We start from the raw sequence: 21,100 nt of genomic DNA, 5'->3' as shown, positions 1-21,100 counted from the left end.
TCAGTACTCGTTAATTCATATATTGTAATATAGGGTCAAAAAGCAAATCATCAATCAGTTTTTTAAGTAAAAAACATGTTTTTTTTATTACAAAGTGCCTAAATTCTGAACAAATTGTGCTACATAAATTATTTTCCTTTTAAGAATTTATAAATGTTATATTTAAGTAACTCAGTATTTACATGGTCATTCACAGAAATGATTAATAGACACCAAATGGGATATTTATCTAACGATAGCATCTACATTCCATCTGAATTTTAAAATGCTACTTTGGTTGGAAATGCCGAGACATTCTTTCGAATTTACGCGATGAAAGAAAAAGGAAATTATTAAAATTTTATGAAGGAGAAGAAGATTAATCAGAAAGTAAATGGAAATCATTTATATTAAAAAATAATAATAATAATAATAATGATGATAGTAAAAGTAACAGCATTGGTAAATCCTGAAAAACAACAAATCAATAATTTATTTTTTAATCTATTAGACACGATTTACTTTTATCCTTTTTCTTGTCGTCGGTTTTTTCTTCCGATTTTTCTTTTCTTTCTTTGCCTTCTTCTTTTTTGATCCCTTCTTTCTTTTCCGCGTCTCGGTTGGTAATTTTGTTATTTATGAGATTGTGGAGCGCGATTACCGAACGAGCCAGCGAGGCTAAGTACACGACAAGCATCTGATCGTTAGTTTTAACGTAGAGGGATTTAACAAATTCCTGAGAATTTACATCCGGTAATAAGTTGAATATATCTTGCAGGTGATAAATAATGGTGTGATTCACGGGTAGATTTCCGGCTATTATCTAAAATTTAGTAAGTACATAATAAAGATGCTGTGATTTAGAAATGAAATTTTTTAAATGAAAAAACGTACCTGTTCCAAGTAAGTTCTAATGTCGTTAATTTGAGAATGTAAACCTTTAAGACCTCTCAGCTGATTGGTTATTCTTTGAGACAATGTGCCGAGTGTCGTGTCTTTTATGTCCCTGAAAATTGTTTAAAATTTAAATTAAAAAGTACTAATTGGAAACGTTTTACCATATTAGTTATTTTAACAGAAAAATCTACCTCAACAAGTGTTCAACTCCAACTTCTTCAGCTTCTTCTGCTCCAATTTCGCTTGGTACGTGTTCAAAAGTTTTTGTAGTTGGTGTTCCATCCTAATTAATAAAAGAAAAAGATTTTCATGACGTTTATCCAATTTTAAAACAATTTATTAGATTTTTGTACAGAAAAATTTTATGTATTGGATATTTCTGCAAATATTGGGCTTCATTACAAGAACAAAGCAACTTCTCTATAAAATACGCACAGGCTTACTTTTGAAAACTTAAAAATTGCATCATTTATCATCAGAAGAATTGTAACATTCATCATCATTGCACTAAAACATCTCACTATTATTCTTCTACACTTTGTCTTCATCATTTTCAGATTCACCGACTCCAACCCACACAGCTGAAGTTGATAAAACTGAAGAACTGTGGTGCCAAAAGCAACAAAGAATAAGCCCATGGATTTAATTTTAGAAGGGTTTATTTATAAAAATATCTATTACATATAGGGAACCATAAGAGTTATGTTAATTTGTTTTACAAGTAAAGCATGCACAGAGTTAAGGAACGAATTTATTTTGATGGAGGGAACTTCAGTCAGCAAGAAGTTGCCGTAGAGTTTAACAGACTACATCCAGAATTCCCCAATCACACACACACACACACAGATCTGGGTGCAGCTTGTTAAACTCTATGGCAACTTCTCTCAAGCTATAGATCCCCAACATCAAAATAACTTGAATTATTCGTTCCAACTTACAGCACGTTACCTATAAAAGAATAAACAAAGATCAATGAAACTTCTATAGTTCCAGACAGTCTGTATATATTTTTAAGACTGAAATAAATTTTAAAAATTATTATAATTGCACAAAAACAATCCTGTTTAGAAGTAAGATCATAATTTTTCAGACTGTATATGATAAAATATTAATTTACACAAATATATAATAAATTTCAAACAGTTTTATTAATGATCTTCAATTTTCATTATATCCAAAGATCCCACATAAATTGGAAGACGGTTAATAAAACTGTCATATAATAAATCAACTATCTTAAAGTTCATAATAGTACCATTAAATTAATTAAATCACAGCGACCTACACATTTCAAAATTTAATTAATAACGGATATATTCAATTAAGTTTGCTTACTTGTGTAAATATTAATTTATATATTGAATGATTTCATAACAAATGTAGTAATTCCCGGCAGAAAAATTTGTCATAAATGATGGATACAAGAACACACAATTTACGTAAACAATGCGATGAAGATATATTCGTGTGGTGTACTTAGTAAAAAGTCATCCGCAACATCAAGCGGTAGAAATTTCAAAGAAAGAATCAAATTTAAAATCATTTTGAATTGTTTACACCACTTCACTATCTTGCTTAATAGTTTTCTAAAGCAAATGCTTTGTCCTGGTAGTGTCTAGCAGAGCTGGACAGCACATTTTAGTGCCAATAAGTAATATTGAAGAAGAAACAATGCTTTGTAACCGTGATGTGAATGGCTGGTTGGTTGAGGTAGTAAAGACATCATTTTCCCACTCAGGTAAACTAACACTTCCTCTCCTATTGGAACTAAGAGGGGGTTTTCTTGTGTCTATTATGGTTTTGGTCAGGCTTGGTGGTGAGAAATGGGACTTAACATATTCAAGATTGCACCATCCCTGTAAAATTTCCAACCCAGACTTGAACTGGGTCCTCCAGATTGGAAAGCCAGCACTTTTACTGCCTCAGTAAGTGAGAGAACTGGGTTAGGAACCTCAGAAATTTATCCCAATACTTTGGACTCCATCCCTCATTACCTGGTTATCCATGTTACGATTGTAGTCAAATCCACAGTAAGGTCTTGGTAAGCACCAGGGTAGGTATGTGGTTTAAAAAATCAAAATTTAACTACATTTTATTGGGGTTGTTTCTTGAAGAAACCTAACTATTTTGTATTTTTTTTTTTAATTTCTACTGCTTAATGTCGTAGGAAGCATTTTGTTAACTCTACAATATAACATGACATTCTTTAAGAATTAAAGTATTGAAAAACATCTCTTGAACAATCTGAATTATTCAATAAATATAGTTTGTTCATTTATTAAAATAGCTATTTGACCCACTTCTTAATTAATTATGTATAATTTAGAATAAATATTAATGGAATATGACAATTAGAAGCTTATTTATTAATCAGATGTCAAATATTTCTAAACAGAATCTGCTTCTGATTAAAATTAATAAAAATGTATTAATGATTTAACTTATAAAACTAAAGAAACAGCATCCAGATGTTCTTCTAATAAATATATTTTATAATTTCTTTAAATTTTAATTTTAAATTTAACAATTATTTGTTATTTCTTACGTTTGTAAGCTGAAGATGGACAGAACACAACAATGTTACTCACTAACTTCTTGGCATACAGGATTACACGCATACTTGCATAAAAGCTGTCATCATGACATGCTTTGTGGACTTACATGACATTTGAAATGCTTTTTAATGCAGAAAATATCAAAATTACAATTTGATTTGAAAAATTTACATCGCTTAAACTGTAATTGCGATGTTCTCATCTACAAAAGTTCTTAAATAAAAAGATTAACAGAATTAGAATTATTACATTGTATTGATACCAGAGGAACATTTTAAACCAATTTCTACATCCTCAAAATAAAGATCAATGCCATTAATGCAAAAAATTTATAGAATATAATGAAGAAATTTTAAAACAAAGACCATTTAGTAACCACTATAAAACCAGAATACTCAAATTTTATGGTAACAGTTTTTATTCACATCCTACTTTATTGTTTTTTAAAAGAGCCCACCAGTTGTCGAGTGGATAAAATCATTGAACACTGGTAGTTAGTTGCAGATTTGCACTAGATCAATGGGTAGGCTACGTGAAGCTTTTGTGTTTTCTTCATGTACCCTAAATAGGGGGCCAGTTTCCTATAGAAAGTTCTCCTGGGAGACATACCCTTAGCAGATCTCTGAAGTATTGTGTTGCCTTATTCCATCAATCCAAGTCCTTTTTTTAAAATATTCTTTTGCTTATAAAATAAACCATACTTAATAAAAAAATATATCTTCTCAAACTACCTTTCTACACAAATGACACACACTAAATGCAATGCGTGTGCATCATTTTTATGTTATTTTACTAGCTTTACTATGCAATTGTAGCAATCTTTTAAATATTTGTAATTTGAATTTTAAAAGAATTTCACCTATCAAATGAAAGATTTGCATCATTTGCAATGTAAATTCAGTGAAAAATATGCATCAAATGCAATGCATTCCATATTGTAGTGGAAATAGAATATAATTTAGTGTTTTTACATACTTTTTAAATGGATTTCTCCTTACTTTTAAAACACATTTATTGAAAATTATGAAGTATTATTTTGAAAGAAAATTTTACTTTCTGTTTAAAAATTTTTTTAAAGGTATTAATTTAAAAATTAATTAACTTTATGATAAAAATATTAATGAAAAGATAAATCTAACTAAAAAAATCTTTTGATAATTTAAACTAGATTACACTTTACTTTTTTCTTTTGAAAATGTTCTTGGTTTTTACATTAACATCTCAATTATATGTACTTTCCTTTCTGATCAATAAATTAATTTAATCATATCTACTTTCTGTAATTTTATTTTTAAAAATAGTGAAATTATACAGCAAAAGGAAATTTAATAGATTAAACGTTAAAACGATTTAAAAAACAGTTTACTGAAATTATCGCTATTTTTTTACGCTAAATAACAACTTTCTAACCCGAAAAAAACAGTTTAACTAGGAAATTTTAGAATATAAAAATTATAGCTTTATCAGAATTATATTTAATCTACTTAGTTATCATAATCTAAATCTACAGATATCTTTCAAATGGTAAATAATGTGTTAAATCTTATGGAACCACCATTGTTATGTAATACCTACCCATATTTACTTTTTAAAGTATTGTAAAAACCAATATTTTAAAAAATAACTGTATTAACAGCATAAAAATAGATGTATTAATCAAGACATTAGAAGTTTCCTTTGTAGTCAATTAGTCAATTGTATTTATTTTATATTTTTCTTAAATAAGTATTAAAAAATTAATATTTTTTCTTGTATTCTGTAATGTCAAAGATAATGTCAAAGATATTGTCAAGAAAACCACAAACGTTAATATTTATAAATTCTAAAAAGATCCGACAAAATTATTTATAATTTTATTTCTCTTCACACAGGTCAACTTTTTATTGATTATTGATTTATCAGTTTTACATTACCTGAAGTTTTTGAAACAAACTTTGCGGTTTAAAGGAAATATCCATCAGAAACGATTTTGCATATTCTTAATGAATTCAATCAAGTGATTATCCTATAAGTGTTCACGGAATAGAAAGCGTAATTATTAAATCTCTAACTGCATTATTAATTACTACATTCCACTATACCTTTAAAATGCAGTCTACTTTTGTCTAGTTCTCTAACGTTTTCGGTCTAATTCATAGACCATCTTCAGGATTGATGTAAAAAAATTTTAAAAATTTGAACTTTCCCAACGGTAATTCGAACAATGCACGTTCTATAATCTTCAGATATTCGATCGCGCATGTCCATTAGCTCTTTATAATGCCGCCGCTCTCCATGCCAATGCTATTCTACTTGACTCTCGAAAATTTATATTTAGCCCCTTTTTTCTGTATTTATAAATGTGCCATGCCTCTGCATACTTTAGATGTCGTATATTAGCAATCTTTTGTATAATATCCGCCTTGCTCCATTCGATTGTAATCTCTGCAGGATCCGCGATAGCATAATTGGCCAAAGCCGTGATCGGTTGTTTAGATCTTATATTTTTTTCGTGCTCCTTCAATCTTTCTCTTAATGATCTCTTTGTGGCTCCTATATAATATAACTCTTTCTTTAGCCTTTTATCATGCAACGGTATTCTGTACACACCTGGAACTAGCCTCCTGTCTATTGGTGTTTTGTCATTTCTTAGCATTTGGAATATTGTCGTGTTTCTCTTATATGCTATTTTCTTTTTGCTCTCTACTCCTATTTTTCTGTATATGCCACTTAACGGTGCTCTGTATTCCATTACGGTGAACTCCTTTTTTTCTTTCTTATCTTTAGTCTTATTGCATCCTTTTTCCGCTTCTTGTATTAAGGCTTTTACTTTACTTTGCTTAAGTCCTACATCTCTTGCTAATTTTGCAATGTAATCAAGTTCTTTACGTGTGTCATACATCCTGCTACAATGAGTGTATGCTCGTNACGTGCAAAGAGGAAAATAAAATTTTTTTATCTTTTAATTTTATAGTTTTTTTATTAGTAACATTTGACATTATAAAATATGATTTTATTTCAGCGCATTATTTATTAAAGAAAATTTTCTAAACATTTAAATGATTATTATTCATGTTTATAACACATCATAAATTAAATATTGAAATAGAAGAAAAGAAAAACATATTTACATCATGTACTTCTTCCACAGCTATGTATGCTTCTGTCGGCAAACCAAGATCTTTTGGTTTTGCATCAATTATAACAAAAACCTAATAAAAAATAAATAATTAAAATAGTATAAATTGTATTTTTCTTGAAAATTTAGATATATTTAATCTTTTTACAGTCAAACCCTATTTATATGTTTCTCAGCTGTACATTTCTGTACTGTACTTTCTTTGTATACAATATACTTATAAATGGGTTTCAACTGTATACAAAAGATTTAATTCTAAACTTACAGAGTTAGGACAGTATCTTCTGATTAATTCATTAATTGCAATGTCATTTTGATGAAGCTTAGGTCCAGTATGATACCATCCGACAATTCTTTCACGAGCTGTGTAAAAAGAAATTTAAAATATTTTAAAAATTAATATAAAAGCATTAGTCTGTAAATCTACATCAACATTAAAGACATTTTTAACTCAAATATCTTGAATTACATATCAAATAAGGCAAGGTATTTTAGTTGAATATGACCTTTCTACAAAGTCACCTTCAGTTAAAGATTCATCTTTGGGAAATATTTTTTTACTTCATATGAAAAACAACAAAGAACAACATTTGAACAATAATAATTTGACAACCTGAAAGATCAGATTTGTTATCTGAAAAACAGATTAGATCAGAAACCTGATAGTGATCTTAAGATAAAGCTAGATGAAGTGACAGGCATTTTATTAATAGATCATTAGTATATATGAAGTTTAGAATAGAGATAAAGGTTAATCAGCAGTCTGTGATAATAGGCAGACACACAATAATCACACGGGACAAACAATCCAATGATGAAATAATAAAAAAAAAAGGAATGACATGTATCAATGATGAATATGCATTTAAAATGAACTGTGAATGGAATAGAGAGAGCTGATTTTATACAAAAAGCAAAAATATTCCACATAACAGGTTTCTCTGCGAATGCATAAAATATAATTAGCTATTAAATTATAATAAAGAAAATAAATGAGCAGCAGATGTGGGAGGACCTGTGAAAAGAAATTATAGAAGAAATTTATTTTCTATGCAGAAAATTTACTAACAAAGCTGTTTATCAAAATATTTAAAAACTATTTTCTGATTACTAACTAAACTCCATATATACATTCTCATTTGTTAACTACGAACTCAACAACAACCCAAAAAACTCTTTTTTCCTCCAACCCCCAAAATCCTGCACGATCCTCAGAATTTTGGCCTTTGGAGAAATTGGCTGAAAGTTTAAAATACAGTATGTTATAGTTCTTAACTAATTGATGAAAGCTATCAACGAATACAAAACTTGAAAATGGTTAACTTTTTTAGAATTATTTGAATATACAGGGTAGTAACAAAAGTCTCTCCCCAGCCAATTATTTCAAAAAGTAATAGATCAATCATTGTAGATGCAACCATTACCTTTTAATGCAATCCGAAATATCAAGTGGGATCCCAAAATAGGCTGTCAAATATGACAGGTAAATGCTTCACTGCACAACATACAGATGTAGCAGTGCATTGCTGCATAACTTGCAAAAGTGGTCAAATGTGCAGCTAGGTTTAGATTAGCAATGACATAGTGATTAGGTTAAAGCTATTTTATATAATGGTTCTTTGATATTTTCTGTTAAATTGGATCATTTCCATATCATTAATGCTAACCTAGCCATACATTCAACTATCAATACTTTCACATTGCATTTGTGTTATTCAGCAATGCACTGCTACCCCTGCATGTTGTGCAGTGAAGCATTTACTTTTCACATTTGACAGACCATTACGAGATCCTACTTGATATTTTGAAATGTATTAAAAGGTAATAGTGTGTATTTTTTCATCTTCGTTTTACCTATTAAGTTTTGAAATAATTGGCTATTTGAGCTTTTGTTACCATCCTGTATGTACTGTACATCTCCCATATATTTGAACTATTATAGTAAAAAAGCTTTGTGTCATTGAGACTTTTTGTCAGTTAGTCAAGAACTAAAACATACTAAAATTTCAGCAAATTTCACCAAGGGTCAAAACCCAAAAGAATTGTGAGAGATCTTTTGAAGATATTGCACATCTTACATTTAACAGTTGTTCGAAATTTTATGCCCAATGAATATTAACGAACCTTTTTCAGGCCCATTATGGATTTGGCCAAACCCCAAATGGAGAGGCCAAGTAGTGAAGAATGGGACGCAACGTATCAACCTCGAAGCAATAGGCCATTGCCTTAATTGCCTTCAAAAATATTTATATAGTTTATTAAAAATTTACTTATGTTTTATATTCAATGCATTGTATAATTTTAATAAATAATGATAATTTGGATAACATTTAAAAAGTTACTTACCATTTACCTTCTTGAACATACTGTACATATTTTCCAAATAATCATGATCCAAAAACCAAACTGTTTTATCTCTGTCGTCTTCATCAAATGGAACTGCCAGAGCAAATGAAATAGTTAACATATAGCATAATAAAATACAATAATAATAATAATAATTAGTAAAATCAATTATTAAACCAGCAATTAATCTCATAACTTTCCTTTCCTGGTAAAAAATATCAATGTTTAAGAAACATTAAGACATATTAGAATGAAGTTAAATTGCTTGTTGTGCCATCTATTTTGAGATTTTATTAAAAATAACTTTCGTATTATTAATTGTTACAAAAGACTTAATTTTGAGCTTAAGGATGGGTTTTATAAAAAATTGTATGCTTATAACAAGTAAAATCGCTGGTATTTTTGAAAAAATTAAATTAATTTAGCTGAATTAAAAAAGAAATTTCTCCTGGCGGGTTACCCACAAAGACCGTTAAAAAAAAAAATGGGAACTTAAAATAAATAATCTTAAAAAGCCACAAGACAATAAAAAAAAACAAATGATATAAAGTATATCGGCTTTCCATACATCAAAGAACTACACGAACAAATTGATAATGAAATAAGTAATATAAATTTCAAGTTAGCACCGTCATACCAAAAAATGTATACAAGGCTTAAACAGCTCAACACTGAGAAAAAACTACTACTACCAACTGGAACTAAAAATGTAGTATATAAAATTCATTATAGTTGTAGAGATAATAAATATTATATAGGGCAAGCTTAACTGGAGGGAAAAAGGGAGAGGAAAGGTCAGAGAAATGTTTGTATGGAAGGATTACTTCGATATTGATGAAAGACTAGTATGTAAATTTTAATTGTTAAATCAATTTAAACGTGATTGTAAGTGTATGGAAGAAATTTTAAAATTGTTTAAACTTTATAACAATTCAAAATGAATAACTAGGTACGTAAATTGTAGTATTGTTAGCAAAATAAATGTATACAAGATAATTAATGTAAAATCTTTAGATAACATGCAGTTAAATATAAAATATTTTTTAAAATTTTTTAGATAATAAGAAGTCGAATGCTTTAAATGGTTCAAAATCGTAAATAAAAAATTTAGTAAAATGGGCAAAGGAATTTTATAGTTTTAAATTTCAATAATTTGTAATCAAAAAGGTATGTTTTAAAATAACATGACCTTATATGTTTGTTTATACTGTTGTAACCTGTAAACTTTTATTTTAGTTGGCTGAAGAGGGGCAAGAAATGCCTGAAATGTGTATAAATGAGAGGAACACGTATCAACTGAATAAAATTTAATTCTGTGATTTGCCAAGTGTCTGTATAAATACAATAAATAATTTGTGTTTGAATTACAAAGTAAAATCTCCATTAAGTCTGACTCCTCTCAAGATACGACACATGATCACCTCTCTATCTCCCCACCCTGTTGACCTTTAACTACCAAAATTTAATAGCATCAATGAACTTTATATACAAGTTACTGTGCCTAATTTCATTTCTTAATCTTTATCCCATCCTAAGATATTAAATGAAATAATGCTAATACCAACATGAAATTTTTTTCAGTTATACTTTCCTGTGTTATATACATAACAGTTGGGAAAGTAAATCAATAGTAAAACATAAAGTATCTCAATTATAGTAAAAAGAATAAAACATTTAAATTTTAATAAAACAGAATTAAACAAATATCTAATATTGTGTGCTAGTAAATAAGGTAAGTACATAGAACTGACAACAACAAGAAGTGAAATGAGTTATTGAAAACAGAAGTTCTTATCTCTGTCAAACTGTAGAACATTAATAAAATTGACAAATAACACAATAACATGATAGCCGCTCCTTATAAAGTGGAAGTAGGGAATAAGCGATCATATACTTTAGAAAATCTATTGGGATAAATAATACTAATAAATTATGTTGATCAATTAAAGTAATAATCATTTATCATTGATTTCCTGAAATAAAACTGATTATAATTAATTTCATTTCAGTAAATTAATGACAAAAACATGCTTACGAAAACTATTTTCTTTGTCGTCGATTGTTCCGACAACCATGAACAAAATCGACGTATCATTAAAACCATTAGTGATATTTACCTCAGCTATAAAATTCAACAATTTTTACCTGAAAGATGTTAAATTCTAAAATTTTATTTAGAAAAGAAAAGATAAATGTGATCACAAATAATTATTCACAGCCAAATTATAAACAAATCAATGATTATTATAATTATGAGAGAAGAGACCCTTTCAAGATCCTAAGATTATAAAAAGTACAAACAATATAAACGACATTAAAATAACTCAATATTTATTAAATTAAATGCTGAGTTATTTTATATTATTATTACCAATATTATTATAGAATAAATTGGTATTTAATTTAATAGTTCAAACACTGTTAGGTTATTAAGGAATTGAAAAGTAGATGAGAATTTCTTTTTCATTCATCACAACAGCAGGATCATCCAAAATTCAGTTTTGATATTTTATGTTACTTAATGGCTGAAATTTCCCTTTGGTAGTCAGGAAAACAGCTTACAAATGATTATTATTCAATATTCATACATAAATGACTTATAAATATTATTAATATTTATAGGTTGTTTATGTATGAATATTAATAATGAGTTAATTGAGTTTCAAATCGAATTGAAAAACCATTTATGTTACATTACATTAGTACACAAACCACGTAAATAAACTAACATTATGCAGAATGTAATTATTCGTGTTTTCTTAATTTCACAATATTCAAATTACACGCTAAGCTAACTACATTTTTACTACTTCCTTATAATCGACATAATACCGAGAAAAATAATGCCCACACTTGTTTTTTTAGATCTAATTAAATTTTACTTTTAAAGTAATTAATACTCGATTAAAGATAGTTAAATATTATATTATATTTGGCAAGAGACTTTTAATTAAACTTATCAACAACAAATTTAACTCTGTTCTATTCAATAAATTTAAATGATTAAACTGCTCTTTGTTCTAACTTATTTGTATAATCGACAATGCTTATATTAAAATATAGGAGCCCGAATTTTATTAAATTGTACATTTATTATTTTCTTATTAAAGTGGAATCATTATTTATAAGTAAGAGTATAAATTATATGCAATATATAAACAAATCTCTTCCAATTTTCAATAGTTATTCATTTTAAACACTTATACTTGCTTTGTATCATGACCTCAAACCTTGCAACTCAAATTTCATCCACTTCTAATTATAGCAGAAGGCTGAAACTTTGAGAATGTATAGTACTTGAGTCCAATGACAATGCATTTTAATAAAGTTTTAGAGTAGTCCCATCCTCACCATCTTTCCCACCACAAAATCTGATAAACACTTGTAAATGCACTGTAGCATATATGGCAGATGAGAGATGGTGGAGAGGATCCACCATCTCTCACCTATGAATATTATGTCTCTGCATATTTCTCGGCACATATCTCCATTATAAAGCAGTACATACTTACACGATCATTTATAGTATGAATAGCTAATATATACTTATGACAAAGGCATACTGTATCTATCAAAAATGTTCTACAGTAGAACCCCTCTAGTCCGCCCTCGGCTAGTCCGTCGCTCCGGTTAATCCGACCGTGGTCGGAGTCGAGAAACTTGTCCCGACTCGTCAGTAACTCACCGCCCGTCGCGTTGTTCTGTGTTCGTTACAGTATATGTTTTACATTGTGTGTACGTATACAGTTTTTTGTGGTTTTCAACATGTCAGGAGTGAAACGTAAACACGTTACTCTTTCATTAAATGAAAAATTAGCAGTGCTACAAAGATTGGACAAAGGGAAGATTGTTTATTTTACTTTTTTCTGATAATCCGACCTTTTTTGCGTTCCGACCATACCCCCAGTCCCAAAGGTGACGGATTAGAGGGGTTCTACTGTATACAGATATTTTTTAAAAAACTTTACAGATTATCAACCTTATGAAGAATTTTATAGTAACTGCATTTGATATTTTCTGTACTTTCTAATTAATTCTGTTCGTATTAAAAATAATTAGTAATAAGAAACACTAATTTTAGAATAGTACATAAGGATACTGGTAAGCATGTTTTTGAACAACTCTATGACATTTAAATTTCATTTACGAGTAAAGGGAGTTACTTTGTGATACTTTTCACGTTTCTTTAATGTTGTTAACTGTCATTTTAGGAAGATTTAACATTTCCCTTTCTTTACACAAGAGTTCTTAATTGTTAATTTATTGTTTTAAACAATATTGTAAAAAATATTTGTCACAATTTTAACCTGTCAGTTGGAGTAACTTTTTGACAGCATGTTTGCACATTACTCCATAGTGAACTCCACGTCACAATGTTACCTCTGCAGCAATTGCCAGTAGGAAAGAAAAAGGAGAAAGCAAAAATCATTCTCTAGAAATATAGACTTTTGTTAATCCTTCAATAAACACAAAACTAAAACAATGATAGTGACAATGTTTTTTCAAGAATAAGAGAACAATACAATAAAATGATCAAGACAGAAATCAGTCATTTCTTCTCTCTTTTTTTTTCCAGGCCACTACCAATATTTTCTGACAGACTTCATTGCATTTTTTCACTTCTGCTATAATTCCATAGCAGTACCTCCATTATACAGGATGTTTTATTTCACCGTCTGCATCTCATAATTCTGCAACTTCATTCTCTATAAAAAATCTGTGGAATGCCATCATATACTGCCACAAAGTAATCCCTGAACTCTACAAAATTTACTTCTACAGCTTACAACGGCTAAACCAATTAATAAAAATTAATTGTACTTATAGATTATTATAAACAAGTAAAATACTTTAACTTAAAAATACTTTTAACACATCTACTGTTTTATATTCTTATAATTAAAGAATGTATCACATACATCATATAACAATCAAATTCTTGGTAATCAGAAGAGACACAAAAATTGGAAGATATTGCATCCTATACTTTCTAGCTTTAGTGGCACATAACATCATTGTACAGGCTATTGATATTTTACTCATAAATAAATTTTGAAATGTATATAAACTCTTCATATTCAAAATATTAATAAGTCATTCTAGTGTGATGTCACAAAGTACAGTACTTTAATTCTAAAGAAAAGTAAGGTTCACGTAACATATAATACAATTCCCACATCAATTTATTCACCTAAAATCTGCTTTCCCGGAGAACATATCCTAGTATTTGTGGGTTCCTCCATAATCCATTTTCAAAGACATTAACAGTAAAAATGAAAAAATTACACCTCAAAAATGTATGTCAGAAAATAATAATGTATCTGTTTAACACATATCATCCAATATAAAAAGGATACTAGAGATATAAAGCAGTTTTTGGATGAAGAAGTCTGTAAAACTTAACAGTTAAGGCATTTGCTTATGCTTATGGAACTGCTCCAATTTTTTGCAATCTGTTCTTGAAATCAATGTTGAAATAGAACCAAAATTTGTGCTAACTTCAAGTTATGAAGCTCTAAATTGTGAAAATTGAAACAACCAAACTTAAATAGTAGAATCAGCTGTTTAGGAGATAAAGATTTTCAAGTTATAAGTTGCTATACAATAAAAGCTTATTTAAAAATGTAAACTATAAGACATTTTAATGGAGTCATACACAGTTTTAAAGACAACACAGAAAAAGGCAAAAAGTTTTAAAAATCTTTATTATTGTATCACCGTTAAAACCGCATTATCTCTGAAATAAGATTTTTTGTCAAGAAAAATGGCTACATATTTTTAATTATAGAAGCATTATAATTGGCAGATTAAAGGTAAACCTTTAAATTATTTACAGTCGACCCCCCCTATAATTACGGTCCCAATAATTACGATTCCTATAAAACTGCGAAAAAATTGTGACGGTATCCGTAAAAAAACCCCCTATAATTACGTTAAACGTCATAGGACAGCCGAACTACTTTCCCGTCGTCCGTAGCGCCACGCTACGGAGAGATTTCTATCGTCTGGACAGTATTATATAAATTATATATAAATTAGGTACTGTACATATAATTATATATTAATTATATATAAATTAGGTACTGTATATATAATTATATATTAACTTATTGTAACTTTGTTATAATTAAATATATAATTTCCGCCGTCTAGCGTGGCGCCACGCTACGGAGATTTTTACGCTAACTATCGTCTGTACAGTATGTAAATTAGGTACCGTAAGTCTAATACAGTACTGTAATTTTATACATTTCTTGTGAAAGAAACATTTCTTATTCAACGGCGATTAAAATTATTTATATTAATGATGTCTCCGAAGTTCAATGAAGTTTTCGCAGAAAAATAAATGATCAGAAATCGGCCATGGTTTGGTGTGCTGCTTCGCGATGAAAACAAGTTTTAGCAATGGGGTTGTCGAATGGTGCATACTCGGTAAGTAATCCTACAATTTTTTGTTTATAGCGTAGTTTATACGGATTGTTTCCAAAAAATATATACGTATTTTGGAAATGTTGAGTTGGATTAGTCTAGAATCGATTAATTTTATGGAAGAAAACCTTTCAATCAGCCGTAGTCCGTAAACTTTATACGTGTCGAACTGTGATTGGAATGACTTGTAAGAGATCGGATTCCTAAAAAATGGAACGTATCTATGATCTTATAGGGGGGTCGACTGTACATTGTTTATCACTTCTCATATATTTCTGTTTAAACATTGTAAACTATAAACAATACTAAATTAAATGATAAAGTAAAGCTTAATTATATAAAATTGCAAAGCTTTATATCACTGTTAATGATGTTTTATTCATAATCGTTGTTTAATATATGCATAAAATACCATTGGTAAAGTTATTTTTAGGTACTTTGTACCAGGGTCATTGAAAGCTTGGATGAGACCTGGGAGTAGAGCAGACTCCATTTGTCTTTTATTTTTTTTAAGGAAATGAAATACATGGAATATTTCTTTATTAATAAAATGAAGTCTTAAGATTTTATTTTCTTAGTAAAAATAATGTTAATTTTATAGGGATAGGAATCACTAAAAGCCCCTTAATTTTCTCTGGGCTCTGAAGAAAAATCCCCAGCTCTCCTTTTGCCAGTCCTGCTTTGTATAAAGAAGGTGTCCCATAAGTTTGCCTCGATAGGAGTTATGTTGTTGCTTGTTTATTTCTTTACAGGAAAAACATGACAGCAAGTACAGAAAAACAAATTCAAGTTATTTTGATAACGAGAACCCTCAGTCAGTATAAAGTTACCATGAAGTTTAAAAGCAATCGCACATGGTGGCTTTTTAAACTCTTTCAAACTTCATATTAACTGAGAGTTCTCATCATCAAAATACAGTTAAACCTATCTACCTCAAAAAACCTCAATTCATTTTTCCCCCTGCATTTTCATCCTAAATTCAAGATATTTTCCACGTTTATCACAAATAATTTTCTCCCAAAACCTCTACATCTTAAATTTTATACCAAAGTGTCAATTACAAATTCAAAGTTTAACAACTACATTTTGATAGCATTAATTATAGTTTCGAAACATCTCTTGCAATTAAAACTGCTTTTCTCGGATTGGCTACAACTCTGGCTTGCATCTTATTGGTCAAAGAAAGGCATTAGCAACTATTGACAAACTATTTCTGTTAAGGCATGTCAAAAATGTTTCATTTATACCTAATACAGGTATCTACTGTACTTGCTGTCATATTAATAAAATACCATACCTCCAATCAAACCTATTACTGTTTACCACATAGGAACCTCTAAATCTCAAAACCTGTCTATCTCAAAGTTCATTCCGATGAGATTCAAGACAGACAGGTTCAACTATACTCAAACTAAACTCTTCCTTACTCAGTGTCATGCCTTGGTACAATTCAAGCTCTGAATGAGAAGGTTGGAACATTATCATACTGTAGAGCATACCCACAGGAACTAAAAAAGTCAAAGAAATCATATCACTAAAAGCAATCCTTCACAAGATACAGCCTCCAACATCAGGTTGCACGAGATCGCAAGTCTCGTCGCTCCGCTAAGACAATCGAGTTTAACTATTTAGCCCACGTGACTATGGTGATTTCGAGTAGCCTACTTGACTGATTGATGTTATATAGTTTTAGGGGGTGTGAGATCTCAACACCCAGGCACTGAGGTACAAGTGATAGCAAGCACCAAAATCCATGACTACATGCGGAGCGTCGAAAATAGGCAGGACACTGATATGTGTTAAAAACTGATCTATGGAGGCGAATATCTAGCAAAGGATCACATGTACAGATAGGGTTCATTTGACTTTTTTGCTTGCATAAGAGTCAATTCTGGGGGTGCATTCGGAGCTTGAATTTTACCTCATGCTTTACCTGTAGAAGAATAAACAAACAACAACATAATGTTATGGGGTCAGACTTATGGAACCTGTATACATATATATAAACAAATGATCTAATATCAATGTCTAATGAAAAGAATAAACTCACTTGCAAAACTATTGGATACATCAAGGACTCCTTTGCCTTTCCAAGAGCCTAAGAGTATGCCAACAACCCTTTTTTGATTTCCAATCTTTCCCATTCTGTTGAAATGGTCAACAACACTCAGCAGCACCAAAGGATGAACAATCACTTTAGATATTGGTAGCTCGGGCATGATTACTTTTCTATAAAACAAAATACCTGAAAATAATACAAAAATTGTACATAATTTATCAAGTATTGTTCTTATTCTAACGCAAACAAGTACACGAAGACACATTACCTTAGGCCTAGTGGCTAACACTCAGCAATTTCAAACTGAAACAGCGCCACCTGCAAAATTTATAATTTATAATTGAAAACTGTCAAAATGATAAATTCGTGTTTAATTAATTTCCTGAAAGTAAAATTTAAATTTATTATCAATATTAAATATTAATTAATATTAAATATATTTTATAATATATGATTTTTAATTCAACGCAGAAAAGAGGGCGTATATCTATCTAATCGAATAACACTTCGTATTTCTACTTTCGGGATAATAATATTCATCAATGTTTTAATTTTAAAAAATAATAATAATAAAGTAATAAAGGAATTTTCAAAATTTCCTTATATTAAAACACGATCGATATTCTTCTACGATCAAAGCCTGACAAGTCAGCGTTCGATCACTTCGGGATTTAATCGGAACGCCGAAACCATGGAAAGTCCGATACTGCCATAATTTTGACATTTTATTGACACAAAACAAATTTCGGAAGAAAATTTTGATAAATAAATTTATATTAGTGTGTTTAGTTTCTATAGGCAAAAAGAAAAACGAGTTAAGGCTAGAAATTACCTTTGTACGTTGCATCGGGGATAAGGCATCAGCCTACCACTCTGAAAAAGTCGGAATCGTTTGATTTTCCCATGAAAACTTTTGGGATTTTACACGAGTATTAAGTCGTGACTATGTCGGACACTATTCCTCGCCACCCGGCCGCTCCTCCGTGAGTGAATTCATGTGGGTATGATTAAAAAAACCATCTTAATGTCAACGAGGAAGAAAGAACAAAACTGAAGAAAAGCTATCTCCCATTCAGAGGATGATGCGTTTTTTGACTTCTCCCATCTATCAGAAATATCAGAGATATACAAGTACAGTACCTTATAATTCCCTATTCTGGGAAACCCGGGATCAGAGCATGATTAAGCTCAGGAAATCTTGATTTGAGGTTTTTCATCTCATCACATACTTGCTCTCATTGTCCGCAAGATGGCAAAATATGTCCGCAGGATGGAAAGAGTTAAAAAAGTGAAAACACCACGAGCCCATCAACTTTCTATTCGAGTGCCGAGAAAGTTTAGCAGGATCCCTTGCAAGCTTTTCCAAAACCTATCAGACGTCGTAGCATTGATTTAAATTCGATTAATAACAACATTTACCATCTTCGAAATGTTAATTTATGTATAGGCCTATACAGTACAGTCTCTGTAACCCGACATATGTCGGACCGGTGGTGTCGAATTACAGTAGATTGTCGTATTACTAGATTTTGTATGTGTGTACGTTCTATACAGTAAAAAAGTACTTGGTTCACAGGTTTGTTTATTGAATTAATTACAGTTGTAACTGTTTTGCATATGTACAGCACAAACAACTAGCAACTGAATTATATGTGTACAGTCGACCCTCCTATAACACGGTTGATACGTTCCGTTTTTTATGAAATTGATGTTTTAGGAGACCTTGCCAATCACAGCCCGACACGTGTGAAGTTTACGAACTACGGCTGTTCGAAAGGTTTTCTTCCATAAAATTAATCGATTCCTAGACTAATTCGACTCAACATTTCCAAAACACGTATATATTTTTTTTTTTTTTGGAATAATCCGTATAAACTATGCTATAAACAAAAAGTTGTAGGATTACTTACCGAGTGTGCACCGTTTGACGTCGCCATTGCTTAAGCTTGTTTTCGTCGCGGAGCAGCGCACCAAACGGCGGCCGCAATTTCTGATAAGTTATTTTTCTGCGAAAACTTCGTTGAACTTTGGATGCATCATTAATATAAATAATTTTTATGGCCGTTGAATAAGAAATGTTTCTTTCACAAGAAATGTATAAAATTAGTGCTATATTAGACTTACGGTACCTAATTTACATACTGTACAGACGATAGTAAACTCAACTTACTCGCCTAAACTCTCCGTAGCGTGATGCTGGACGGCGGAAAGTAGTTCGGCTGCCCAATGACGTTTTACCGAATTATAGGAGGTTTTTTTTACCATGTTTGTACGGATACCGTCGCAATTTTTTCGCCGTCATATAGGAATCCGAACTATAGGAACCCGTTTATAGGGGGGTCGACTGTACATTGTACAGTCTTTGTTGCATACATCAAGAAACACGAAAATTTCACGTACTTCTGGGTGTCGAATGAGTAGACGTGTCGGACTGGCGAGTGACGAATTATAGAGACTCTGTAATATAATGTTACAGAGCATCACTCCCATTATGGTTTAGGATGTACAGTATTACTTACATTTTCGTTGAGTGCCCAAATAATTTCCATTATTATCTTTACAAATTCCATTTCTTTTACACTAAAAACGTTTGTTCGATTTTAAATTATTCGTCATATCGAGTAATTTTAAATCTATTTTTAAAGAATGCTCTTACATTTCGAAACAGGATGTAGCTAGTAGCTGCTGTGTTCTTCTTCGATAAATAAATTTTGATAAGTAGAACGTCACAGATTCACAAATATAGAACTTTTATACATAAATAAACAAGTTTCATACTGTTAACGTATATGAAATAAATTGATAAGAATAATTTAATTCATTTATTGTACAACAGACCTACATATTAACATGAACTTCTTCCTTAAAATGTGCTAATACGACAATTTCTTATAAATTTATTTCATTTTCTTACAATTTTTAAAATTATTTATGAGTTTAAATACGAATTTTATTTGTTATTCGTATATTTAAAATAAATTTTAAGGACTAATTACATTTTTTTAATCCGTTCGACTCGGCTCCTCCAAATCTTGACTGTGCCACTGTCTTAAAGTATATTGCGCTTTAAGAAAACAGCGTATTTAAAATAATAAATTAGTTAAATCGATTCAGAGAAAATATAACAAGATGGGATTGAATTAATTCGATGAAAGTTAAAGCAACGCAATACATAGATGATTATTCAAAGAGAGTAACTCCAGATATGGGAAACTAGCCCAATTTTGGAGTTGAACACGTGAAGAAACACACAGAATTTTTATGAGAAACTGCCACTTATTTAGGTGTTAAACACTTGAAGAAAAAACAGAATTTTTATGAGAAACTGGCACTTATTTAGGTGTTAAACACTTGAAGAAAAAACAGAATTTTTATGAGAAACTGGCACTTATTTAGGTGTTAAACACTTGAAGAAAACCTAGAAAACTCCAAGCGACCAACCCGTTGGTGAGGCACAAACCCGTGAACAACTGCCATTATTAGAGAGGTTGGAATGGATAAAACCAGTAAATAGAGAGGTGTTGCGGCAGACGTTTTCATCGCGAAAACGTGAACGTCGGAGTTTCAGCGCCGCTTTCCTGTAAGCCTAGAAGTCTGACAATGGCGTTTGGAACGTCAGTGGAATCATGCTCGACGTTCCAAACGCCATTGTCAAACTTCTAGACTTACAGGAAAGCGGCGCTAAACGTCCGACGTTCACGTTTTCGCGATGAAAAC

The 21,100-nt window shown here is 30.3% G+C and overlaps 1 protein-coding gene across 1 annotated transcript; it reads right to left on the bottom strand.

The window, feature by feature from the left end:
• Positions 1-58: 58 nt before the first annotated feature.
• Positions 59-17,701, bottom strand: LOC111613169 (26S proteasome non-ATPase regulatory subunit 7-like). Its single transcript, XM_023354494.1, has 8 exons — positions 17,652-17,701; positions 17,375-17,569; positions 8,896-8,988; positions 6,815-6,912; positions 6,542-6,622; positions 1,068-1,159; positions 874-985; positions 59-802 (listed from the first exon to the last, which is right to left on the bottom strand). The coding sequence occupies exons 2-8, from the start codon at positions 17,541-17,543 to the stop codon at positions 479-481; spliced, it is 969 nt and encodes a 322-aa protein (XP_023210262.1). The 5' UTR covers positions 17,544-17,569; positions 17,652-17,701; the 3' UTR covers positions 59-478.
• Positions 17,702-21,100: the final 3,399 nt, after the last annotated feature.

The sequence above is a fragment of the Centruroides sculpturatus genome, unplaced genomic scaffold (genome assembly GCF_000671375.1).
Source record: "Centruroides sculpturatus isolate CEXI.00-Female unplaced genomic scaffold, Cexi_2.0 scaffold1928, whole genome shotgun sequence".
NCBI lineage: Eukaryota > Metazoa > Arthropoda > Arachnida > Scorpiones > Buthidae > Centruroides > Centruroides sculpturatus.
This window is presented reverse-complemented; position numbering and strand designations above follow the sequence as displayed.

Bases quoted from the DNA above. Each gene is read 5' to 3' on its own strand.
- LOC111613169 (XM_023354494.1), bottom strand. From the start codon at position 17,543: ATGCCCGAGCTACCAATATCTAAAGTGATTGTTCATCCTTTGGTGCTG. The intron at 6,913-8,895 runs GTAAGTAACTTT...CTTTTTACACAG, and splicing joins TATGTTCAAGAAGGTAAATG to CTCGTGAAAGAATTGTCGGA. The intron at 6,623-6,814 runs GTAAGTTTAGAA...ATTTTTTATTAG, and splicing joins GAAGATACTGTCCTAACTCT to GTTTTTGTTATAATTGATGC.